The sequence below is a fragment of the Bos grunniens genome, chromosome 11 (assembly GCF_055505025.1).
Source record: "Bos grunniens cultivar Pamir isolate PY7600 chromosome 11, Bosgru_T2T1.0, whole genome shotgun sequence".
Taxonomy (NCBI): domain Eukaryota; kingdom Metazoa; phylum Chordata; class Mammalia; order Artiodactyla; family Bovidae; genus Bos; species Bos grunniens.
In genome coordinates this window covers 46,283,314-46,294,513 of record NC_141175.1, presented here as the reverse complement: position 1 = coordinate 46,294,513, position 11,200 = coordinate 46,283,314, and the positions used below count along the sequence as shown (strand labels likewise).

The 11,200-nt window shown below is 58.3% G+C and overlaps 1 protein-coding gene across 1 annotated transcript; it reads left to right on the top strand.

Moving 5' to 3' along the window:
* The first annotated feature begins 3,682 nt into the window (after positions 1–3,682).
* OTX1 (orthodenticle homeobox 1) lies at positions 3,683–10,726 on the top strand. The gene is made up of 5 exons (XM_086326415.1): positions 3,683–3,860; positions 4,223–4,291; positions 5,867–6,074; positions 7,027–7,178; positions 8,434–10,726. Exons 3-5 carry the CDS (start codon positions 5,978–5,980, stop codon positions 9,250–9,252), a joined length of 1,068 nt encoding a protein of 355 aa, XP_086182541.1. The 5' UTR covers positions 3,683–3,860; positions 4,223–4,291; positions 5,867–5,977; the 3' UTR covers positions 9,253–10,726.
* Positions 10,727–11,200: the final 474 nt, after the last annotated feature.

Sequence of the window (11,200 nt, the reverse complement as noted above, 5' to 3'; positions counted from 1 at the left end):
GAAAGGGAACTTTCAACAAGAAGTTCTAAGCTACAGAAAAAAACCTGGCGATTTTATGGTAGTTTCCATTACTCTACCAGGGTGACTGAAACAAAGCTCGTTCAACAAGTCTGGAGACAGAGAAAACAGTCCACTAGCATTTATACGGTAGCCTCGATCATAACGCGTACATATACATACAAATATTTATACCAGTACACACAAATTCCTTTCAAAAAGTATGCCGCCGCCAGTCTCAAAATGATAAAAACCACCCTAAGGTAGAATTTCATGACAAGAATTTAAGGAAGTTACTGCAAAGTTACCAGAACTAAAAGAAATCGGGTATTTGCCCTCTTCATTTGAGCAGAACAGAGAAAGCTACGCTCCCTGAGGGAAGAAGCTCTCAGAGCCCGGCTCTAACCCTAGGGAAACCGGCAGACGGAAACCTCAGCCCGGAGGAGCCTGGGACTTGGGCGACCGGCGTCACCCACTCCATTTACACAGGATTCGAATTCCGGGAACCTTCCCTCCCCGCGGAGCCTCGCCGAGAGGGGGCTCCCCTAAACCGCTCCCGACCTGCCAAGGGACAAACCTTCGCTAGCCCCAGACTTGCTGCCCCTCTCCCTGCCCCTCCTGCCTCAGCCCCGAGCTTCGCGGGGTTTCCATTCGGGCTGCTTTGTGGTGCCCGCACGCCCCGCAGCGGCCCCCGGGGAGCGGCACGGTCGGGCCCGTGGCGAAGGCGCCGCGTCCGGATTTCGTCGCGTGGTGCCCAAAGTCTTGCTTCCCGGGCGCAGGCGCGAGCCCAGCACGCCCAGAGGCCGTGGACCCGAAAGCCTGCGCGGCTGCAAAAGCTGTGGGCCCGGGGATCGCCGAGGTGGAGGAGGAGGAGTGTTGGCAGCGGGCTGGCTTGGGCACAGCCCCGCGGGCCGGTGCAGAACTTCCGCCCCTGGCCGGGATCCCACGGCCCCGGAGCCAAACCCCTCCCCCGTCCCAAGTGTCCTCCGGAGTCTGGCCCAGCCTCGAGGTCACCTGGATGCTAAAGCCAGGGCCCAGCTCCCACGCCCCCTCCTCGGCCCGGGGGCCTTGAGCTGAATCCACCGGCTCTCCCCAGACAAGGGCCCCCTCTTCCCCTCCCCGAGCTGCGGCCGTTGCTGGAACGGTCGAGGCTTCAGGCCCAGCGTCTCCCACCTGGATATTTGCCTAGCGACGTGCTGCCTGAGTCCTTTCCGCCGCATACAAGAAACTTTCATCTCAATCTCCCCCTTTTCACTCTTCTCCCTCTCCCCTCTCCTCTCTCTCTTTTTCTTCTCTTAATCCCGGGGTTTTACGGGTTGAGCATTAAGAAAATTCGCCTGCAATTTGGGATTAGATAAATACTCTCATTAGGGGGTGGGGGGGGGGGGGAATTGTGCTACTTGATACCTCCCAACTTCCCCGAGATCGCGGCCGCATCTGGAACCGAGAGAGCCTGGCTCCCGCGTGGAGGGCCCTGGGGACCGCCAGAGCACATTCCAGCGCGCACAGCAGCCCCACCTTGCCGGACCTCGGCCCAGCGCCGCCGCTGCAGGAGAAAAGGGGCCGGGAGGAGGCGGGAGGACGAGGGTTTGGGAGACCCGGCACGCACCGAAGCCTGAGAGGACTAACTCAGGCACACAGCGCGCAGGCCCCGGCCGGGATAGCGCTGGGATAGAGGCGCGGAGCCGCAGAAGCTCAGGGGAGTGTGCCCAGCGCGCCGGCCAACTCTCCCCGGCAAACTAGTGCGCTCCAGTCAGCGCTTTTCCCCAGAACCGAAGGCGGGGGCTATATTTCGTTTCTTGCTTTAAATCTGCGCATCTCGGGGGCTCGGAGCCCAGGGCCTTGAGAACTATTCCCCCGCGGGGGCCTGCGCGAGCCTAAGGTGTGTCCCCACTCGAGTCAGCGCTGCGCTCTGCGCAGTTTCTTTTCCTGTTAAGGCTTTATCTTGTTCTTGTTTTTCCTTTTCCCTCGTTCTTTTATTGTTTTTGCTCTCTCTTTCTCTTGCTTTTGTGAATGGGTCGCGGTGTCTTTGTTCTGGAGAGAAGCGCCCGTGTCGCTGACTTTTGTGAACCAGAGAAGGATCTTGTAAAACCTTTTCTCCTTCATACTCCCCCCCCGCCCCACACCCCTCCTCTTTTGCCCCTTTGATTAGATGTTCCCTCATCGTCAAAAAAAAAAAAAAAAAAATGTAATTTCGTTAGTCTGGCGGCCACTTTCTTTGAACATTAGCTCGCTTTCAGCTCCAACTTCAATTAGAAGGAGTTGATTTTGAGAGATCAACAAAAGAACCGACCAAAGCCTTATTAAAGGTCCTAAGAAGATCTCCCGGGTTCTTTGAGAAGCAGTTAAGGAAACACTGTGCCCTCCATCATATTCTGTTACCGTATTTTATTCGGACTCCAAAGGAAAGTGTCGCTTGGGGGAGGGGAAGCACTTTGATGAGCGGCGGCCGCGGCCCCTTTTCACTCAGCGGGCTCCCCCGTCCTTCTCCGCCACCTCCTCGCCCCGCGCCTGGTGCGCTCTCGGTGCCCTACCCCGCGGCCCCGCAGCGCCGGCGCTCCCCACCGCGAAGCGCCCGGCGGCTCCTAGACTCGCCCTCACACTTACTCCGGTTCAAACTTTTCACTCCGCCTGTTGAGGTGGAGGGGAGGGGGCGGGGGGAGATTAAGAAGAAGCGATAGGAATTCCTCGAAAGGGGTTAAGTAAAGTCGGCCTAATATTCAGGAGGAGGTGCCATTTAAAAGAATTGCCTTACTCAGTGTTGGGGCGCAAACACTTTTTTTGCGCTTTGAAAAGTCCACCCAGGTAGACGTGTTTTGAGAAGTTTGTTCGACTGGGAAATGGGCTTCGCCAGTACGAACTATCCGGGGAGATCGCTCAAGGAGGCTCCGGCGGCATGAAGAAAGGAAATTGAGGGCAGGGTCTGTGGCCACGTTTTCCACCAGATTGTCCCTAGTAAAAGGAGCCAGTGTGAAAGACAAAGTTTTCTATCCAAACCTTTCGATTCAGAAGTACAGTGTATGTGTAAAGGGGTGGGGACGCTGGGAGCCGACATTTCAAAAGAAGCTTTCAGGATTTGCAAACACCTATCGTGGGGACTGGGAACTCCAGGAGACGTCGAAGAGCAGGTAAGTGGCCGTGCCTCCCCTGCGGGTGCCGCTCAAGGGCACTGGAGTCCTGAGGCGCCGAGGCGGGATCTGCGCACTCAGGACTGCTCCCGCGCTCAGCAAAGTAGCCCAGACAGCACGAGTCGCCCGCCGCGTGGGTCTGCGGGTGGTGGCCCGGTGCATGAAGACTCCGGGGCCCGCGGCGTCGGGAGAGGGGCCGGAGGCCCGTTCCCCTCCAGCCCGCAGCTCCCGGCTCCTCGCGCCCTTCGGGTGGCGTGCCAGAGAGCGAGGGAACCGGTTCTCCAGCACCTCGCCTCCTCTCTGCCACTCCCTCCAGGGCGCCAAAAGGGCGAGAGAAGGGCGGGGAGCCCCGCGGCGGCCTCAGGGCCAGCGTTTCCCTCCGCGGCCCGGGCTCCCGCGCGGCGCTCGCCTTGCCGGTCTTGCTCTGCGCTGCGTTTGCCAGTCTAGCCCCGGAGTTAGCGCGCGACCGGGGCGGGGCGGGCGGGCGGGCGGTGAGGGCGGGGTGCAGGGGGCGGGGGAGGGCGGGGGAGCGCGGAGGTAACCCCCGGCTCGTGCTGCCATTGCCCGGCTCCCTGTCACTCAGCCCGCGCGGGGCCGGGGATTGGCAGCCTAGCCCCGTTACGCACTCACCTCGCGTTCACATACCCGGGGAGGGCAGTAGAAAGGTGATCAATCTTCATCAGGCTACATTTCCAATCACCTAAACACCCCGGCGAGACAAGCCACTCCGACAAGGTAACTCGCTTGATTTATTTAGTTTGCAAAGTGCCTCTGCAGGACTTCCCCAGCCCCCACCGCCTCCACGCTGCACGGAGTGCCACGGCAACCTCGAGCCACCTCCCAGCTCTGCCCCTCTCACCCCCACCTTCTCCTTGCGGCCCCCTCGGTGCGGTCCCGGGCGAGGCACTGTGTCGGGAGCGTGTGGGGCTTTGCAAACAAAGTGTCTGTGCAATAAAGTGAAACCTGGAGAGACACGCACAAAGCCACTAGAAAGAAAGAGAAAGGGAGGAGGGAAGTTGGAGAAAGAAAGAAATCCGGCGAGTCCCTGACCCACCGCCCGGCCCCGCGGGTAATTCCTGTGCCGCTCTGTTTTGCAGGTTGGCCGCCCAGAGGGTCTGTGTGAGGGCGTGAGGTAGATGGTGAGCGGCCCCGGCAGCTGAGGGCAGGTAAGGAGAAAGCCGCTGGTCGCCCGGGACTCTGGGAACGCTTCGGTGGCTCTTGCCTCCCCCTCCTCAAACTGGTCCCCGCTTCCCCGGTCCCTGGCATTGGAGGGGGGAGGGGCTGGGAAGCCACCTGGCTCCCCTCTTGCTGAGCCGAGGACCCCGGAGCTCCGCTGCGGCCCCGCACCCCTCCCCCGCCTCCTCCGAAGTAACCCAGCTGAAGTGCTAAGTTTGAAGAAAGTCTTTGAAAACTCACATTGCAGTCTAGCAGAGTCGCCACAGCTGAGTCCCATTCTCCCTTGGGCCCGGCTCTTTCCCTTTTGTCGCCTTCCCTGCAAACCGAGTTCTCCCGGCCCAGGCCGTGGGTCCCTGGGGAGAGGAGCGGGAGAACTTCTCTAGCTCTTAACTTCTTTCTTTCCCTGAACTCTTCTAGCCCGGGTCCCAGGTCTGCTTTAAGTTCCTGTGAAGCGGGCTAAAGGCGACAGGTCCTCTGGGGTCTCCGTCCCACTCTTCCAGCGCTACTTCCTGATTCCTGATTGCAGCACCTCGGTTTTGGGGGAAACTTGGGGAAGCCAGGTGTCGACCTTCCTGCCCAGGGCAGCGCGAGCTACGCCGCAGAGGCCTAGTTCTCTAGTCTGGATCGGGTCCTGGGGCGCAGGTTCAGCTAGTAGGATAAGCGGGAAGCGCACCAGACCTACTGCACTGAGGCTTCCCAAATCCGCCAGACCCTTGGGGCGCTGGTCAGGTCACCTTTCGACCCCGGCCAGGACCCCATTGTCCGCAGCCAGGACCGGCTTGTTCTGGGGAAGCATGGCCTGAGGCTGTGGCGAGGTGCGGGTGATCTCGGGCGGCCTGTTTGAACTGCCACCTGTACGGTGGCGCCTTATGGTCGGCTCGGCCGGACCTGGGCTCGAATCGGTGGTCGAAGTGTGGGTGGGATTCCGGGTAAGCAATCTCTCAGCGGCCAGGCACCGAGAGGTAAACCTGAAGAGCGGCTGTGGTCTATAGGGCCTGGACCCAACCCCGGAGACTCTGGAAGGAGGTACTCTACTCAGTGGGCAATGCGTCCCGGAGGGGCCCAGGTGCCGCGAGCCCTCCGCAGTGCCTTACCTTGGCTCTCTAGAGTCTACCTGTCCGTTCCACTTTTAAAAACATTTGAAACAAAATGAAACAACCCCTCATGCTCTGGGTCTCCTGCCGCCTTGAGGTCGAGGGGATGTTTGCTTGTGTGGTGTGATGCCTTCTCCCACCCGAACAGATTTTTGCCTAGTCTTGGGACCTAGCACACTCTGCGGTTTGGGCTCTGACCTCCCAAGTTTGCCCCTGATTTTAACCTCTCCTCACTCCTAGCGTCGCCCTACGAGTGTCTGGCCCATTCCAAGCCCGAAAAGAGGTGATAATGATCCAGAAATTTTACTTTTCAAAGAAGCTGTGGTCTTTGGGCTAAGGCCTTATAGAGCCGAGTTTTGCACATATCCATAGCCTGCGTCACCTCCCCAATCCTGTACTCCTTCCTCCGGCAAGTCCAGGAAGCCGGGATGTCTTGGAATGACGGTTTCGGTGTGTCTTATGTTTCCATAGGCCGGGCCCCTAGACGCTACAGAGATTGAAGGACTGCGCAGTGGGAGCCCCGCACTGCGCCTGGCCCCCAGCCCCCTGGATCCGTCGGGGCGCCTCCACCCAGCTGTTAGCATGATGTCTTACCTCAAACAACCCCCATATGGTATGAATGGGCTCGGTCTAGCCGGGCCAGCCATGGACCTCCTACACCCCTCCGTGGGCTATCCGGGTGAGCATCGACCCCCACACCCTCCTCCCTTAGAAATCTGGGGAATCCCCAGCCTCTGGGTTTGAGCACAAATTTTGTCCGAGATTAGGCCCAGGGAACCGGTTGCCTAGTCTCTTACATTGCAGGGCGCGCTGACTCGAAGGGCAGATCGTGGTCGGGAAGTGGGGCCGGGGTGGCTAAGACGTGAGCCGTGAGCCCTCCAGCCCGGCCACACTGGCAGCTTCTCTCCAGTTGTCATCCCACAGCCAGCACAGGGCGCATTTACCCACGGATTCGTTTTCCATGGGTGGGGTGTGTGTGTGAGAGAGAGATCGAAAGAATCTATGCCTTTCCCCCTCAACACTGAACGAGGAGTATGGACACTCGCTTGGCCCTGACAGGAAAGGCCGAGCTTGCCTTATGCAAAGCGACTGGCTGAGGTAAGGCAGAGGGATTCTCCCTCCATAATTAAATTGTGCTCTAGATGGGTGGCCTGCACCAACTTCTGCACTGTTGATGTGGACGACTTGAGCCAAATCCTGGCCTTCTTGTCTAGGTTCCTTTTCTTCACCTCCATTTATTACCTCGGAAAGTGTTTTCCAGGACATGTTTCGGCACACCCCTTCCCCACCCTCCAGTCAGGGAGAGTGTTGGCAGGGCGGGGGGGCAGCGAAGGAAGAAAGATTGTATAACTTCTCTTCCTTTCTTATCCTCTGAGAGGCAGGGAAGGGGGCAGCCCTGGAGTGTCGGAGACAATCAGGAGTGTCGGTGTGCGGTTCAGGCACACCTGCAGTTTCTCCCACCTGTGGCCTGTCAAGCTCGCCTCCCTGGGGAGTTCTTTTTTTTTTTTGCTCGGAGCCCGGCTTTCTTTTGCAACGACCTGGTCCAGGGCCTGCCAGAGTCCTGTCCATATACTCTAGCGCGAGTCCGCTTGGCCACCACTGACCCCACACTCCCCCGCGTTTCCCTTCAGCCACCCCGCGGAAGCAGCGACGCGAGCGCACCACCTTCACGCGCTCTCAACTGGACGTGCTCGAGGCGCTCTTTGCCAAGACTCGCTACCCAGACATCTTTATGCGCGAGGAGGTGGCGCTCAAGATCAACCTGCCAGAGTCCAGAGTTCAGGTGCGCGCGCGGGGGGTTTCCAGGGTCCGGGGAGGGGTGCTGGGGCTGGCTAGAGAGGGCCTGGTTGGGAAGTGGTCTGGTGTGGGGGCGGGCTTACAGGCTGGGCAGCCCCTCTCAGACTCCCCCTAGCGCTGGGCCCGGGCCTGGCAGAGAGGCCAAAATTAAAGGAACTAGCTTAGAGCCCTGAATTGGGCCGTTGGCCCCGGGGCGCCTCTCCGAAGTCTCTTTTAGGATTGCAGGAGGCCAAGCCCGACACTTGTCCCCTGCCTCTTCGGCCACCCCAGGGCTTGGCAGTTTCCTACCGGGTCTTGAATTCTGCCTCCGCCCTGGCCTTGCTTCCCGGGAATCCTGGAAATGAAAGAGTGGGGCTTGGCCAAAGCCTGGTCCCCTGTCTGGAACTGTGCCCCACGGGTGGCGGCAGTGTGATTAGACCTTTTTCTTTGCTCTGAGAGGATGCTGAACGCAAAATCTGGCTACCAGCTTTGCTGTTTCTGGGTTTGTGTGTGTGTGTGTATGTGTGTGTGATGAAAGGGCCCGGAAAATACTGATCGGATCATAACTCAGAACTCTTCTCAAAGGCCTTTTATCTTGCCTTTTTCCTCCCAGAGGCTCGAGAGAACAGGAATGCCATGTCTTGTACCCGGGCCTTCCAAGAGGAGTGAGAACTTTATGACTGTCTTATTTGGTTCCCCACTTGGAGCCAAGAAGTTCAACGAAATTCTGTTCAGGCTTCCTTCCGTAGTCCCCCTCTAATTCAGCTTCCTGCTCCCACCCAAATTCTCTGCCGGCCCAGCACCAGGGCTCCGTGGGGCAGAGTGGCTCCGGCTTAGACCTGGTGACTGTCCCCCATTCCGCGGCGTGCTCTGTGCCTCGCCGCAGTTTCCCGAGCTCTATTCACATAAGACAGGGCCTCCATGCACTCACAGGTCTGTTGGGAAGCGGCCAACAGCAGCAGTTTAGAGATGGCTGAACTTTTGGCTGGACAGACACAAATGTTCCGCCCTCCGACAGAGTTGAGCTGGGGGTGGGGGTGGGGAGGTGCACATCCCTACTTTTCCAGAGGAGGGTCTTTGAGCAGAAGGATGGGGGAGGGTGGAGCAGCGAATGCAGGATCTGGCCGGGCCGGAGATGGGGAAGGGTGGAGGCGTCGATCGGAGAGGGATGCGGTTCCTAGGCCAGAGTCGGTCCAAGAGGCAGGGGAGTGGCAAGTTCTACTCGGCCCCTCACACGCTCTTCCCTACTCGGCCTGCCGCAGGTCTGGTTCAAGAACCGCCGCGCCAAATGCCGCCAGCAGCAGCAGAGCGGGAGTGGGACCAAGAGCCGCCCAGCAAAGAAAAAGTCGTCCCCGGTGCGGGAGAGCTCGGGCTCCGAAAGCAGCGGCCAGTTCACGCCGCCTGCTGTGTCCAGTTCCGCCTCGTCCTCCAGCTCCGCATCCAGCGCCTCAGCCAACCCCGCGGCGGCCGCGGCTGCAGGCCTGGGCGGGAACCCGGCGGTGGCGGTCCCGTCGTCGTTGAGTACGCCTGCTGCTTCGTCCATCTGGAGTCCGGCCTCCATCTCGCCCGGCTCAGCGCCGGCTTCAGTGTCGATGCCCGAGCCTTTGGCTGCACCCAGCAACGCATCGTGTATGCAGCGCTCGGTAGCCGCAGGAGCCGCCTCGGCCGCAGCCTCCTATCCCATGTCCTACGGCCAGGGCGGCAGCTATGGCCAGGGCTACCCCGCGCCCTCCTCTTCCTACTTTGGCGGCGTGGACTGCAGCTCGTATTTAGCGCCTATGCACTCGCACCACCACCCGCACCAGCTCAGCCCTATGGCACCCTCCTCCATGGCGAGCCACCATCACCACCATCCCCACGCACACCACCCGCTGAGCCAGTCCTCAGGCCACCACCACCACCACCATCACCACCACCACCAGGGCTACGGCGGCTCGGGGCTCGCCTTCAACTCTGCCGACTGCTTGGATTATAAGGAGCCTGGCGCTGCCGCCGCATCCTCTGCTTGGAAACTCAACTTCAACTCGCCTGACTGTCTGGACTATAAGGACCAAGCCTCATGGAGGTTTCAGGTCTTGTGAGCCCAGGAGTGGGAGGAAGAGGAGAAGAAATGCAACTACCTGCGCCCTCCGTGATCCCCGTCCAGTTGTTGCTGCTGCTGCATCACCCGCCTTTGCCTCGGCTTCCCCAGACCCGAAATTTCATGCCCCCAAAAGATGCCCATTGCTGCACTGCCGCCCTCATCTTTGTGCCACTTGCTTGGGGGATGTGCAAACCCTACCCACCCCTTGGATGGGGGGACCGGTGCTTCGGCTTGGCCAACAAGTTCTATCCGGGAGAGCTGTGTGCTCCCCTCCTCAGCCCCCACCGAACTCCCAAGTCGCCCACTTCTAGTCTTTCTGGGCAGTTACTATGTATGCACTTGCAGCCTTCGGAGGCTCTTCGCTCTGTCTTGCTGTTTGAGCCCTACACTTTAATTTATTCTTTCTGGACACTGGAGTCACTAACTGGCATGTGTCTGCCTGTTGGGAGTGTACCCACACTCTACTCCAAATCAAAACAACCACTAAGCGTTTCTCGCCTGCAGACTGCCACCCCTTCAGCTGCCCTCAGCCCAGCTCCCCGCCTGCAGGCCAGAGCCTGCTGGCGTTTCCTCCTCTCCTGCGTGACGCGCTCGTGGGAGACCCAGGGGAGGAACGCGTCCTTAGCCTCTTGCGCACAGCCCCGCCCTGCGTAGAACTGGCCCAGGCTTCCGCCTCAGCGGGAATGCTGTATATAGTCAGGTCCGTTCCAGGGACCACTTAAACTTTTTAGTTGCTGTTGGTTGAACTGAGCATATCTTGTCTTAGAGCCCAAGAAATAGAACTTTAAGATATATACAGCATATATATATATATACACACACATATATATAAAACAAAAGCAAAAAATATTTTCCCTCTGTCCCCTTTCCTCTCTTTCTCAAACGATGGCGCTTTTTACTTTTTCAGTTGTTGCAAAATTTCCCTGCCGTCTCACACCTTCTCCCTCTGTGTATTTATTACAGAAAATCGTTTGGTTTTAGGAAGCTGCGCGCGGAGAATCGGGAGGGTCCTGGAGTCTGAAGGAAAGAGTCAAGTCAGGGCACAGGGGAGGGGTTTAGGCTGGGAGGGGGCACAGGACTGAGCCCTTCACCGGGTCTAAGCACATGGTCGCAGTTCTGGTTTAGAGACCAAAACCAAAAGAAAGCAAAAAGATAAAAATATAGTATTATGGGGGGTGGGGGTGGGGAATCCAGGCCCCAAACCCAGGTTCAATTCCTCCGTCGGCTTCTCTCTCTTTAAACAACCCTGTTTTGTCTAGTGAGTTTTTAGTGCACCTTCATTCTCCGAAATCTACGGAGAGCCCATGCCTGTATATCAATTTTGGCTTTGGCCGTTTCGTCCAGTAGGTGGGAAAGTAATTTGTAAATTTGATTTGTCCGATGTGAAGATCGCAAATTACTTGTTGAAATGTAAGGCAGCCCTTTTCTTCCCCCCTTTATCTACATTATTTCCCGAAAATAAATGCAAATTAATGAACGATTTGTCAGTGTTGCTCTTCTGCTTCCAGCCCAGGTCCTGGTCTTGGGTGGGTGGAGGGAACTAAAAAGAGGAAACCTCCGTGTTAATAACCCGCGTGTTAATAACCTATGTGAAGCTGCAGGCCAAAGAAACGCTCTCCTAGAGAGGGTCCCCCCTCCCACCCCCCGCGTCGGTCAGCCCGGCCTCTTTCCCCAGGCGTTTTGACCCCGTATCCCCTCTCGCCATCGCGGACAGAGACAGGTGTCAGGACTCAATTCCCGAAGCAATTCCTTTCTCTTTAGAGGCAGGAGCCTGGCACTGATTTCTTCACCCTAATTGCCGCCTGCACCAGAAAGAAGAGGGGGAGGGGAAGAGGGTCGGGAGGCGGGAAGGGATAGCTCTGTAATGCTCTCAGAGCTGAGCCAAAAAGGAAAAGAAAACAAAACGACAAAAAAACCGATCCGTGTCTTGCATGTTGGCAACAGAC

Excerpts from the sequence above, each read along its gene's own strand:
- OTX1 (XM_086326415.1), top strand. The coding sequence starts at position 5,978 with ATGATGTCTTACCTCAAACAACCCCCATATGGTATGAATGGGCTCGGT. Across the intron at positions 6,075-7,026 it reads CCCCTCCGTGGGCTATCCGG|CCACCCCGCGGAAGCAGCGA; the intron begins GTGAGCATCGAC and ends GTTTCCCTTCAG. Across the intron at positions 7,179-8,433 it reads TGCCAGAGTCCAGAGTTCAG|GTCTGGTTCAAGAACCGCCG; the intron begins GTGCGCGCGCGG and ends GGCCTGCCGCAG.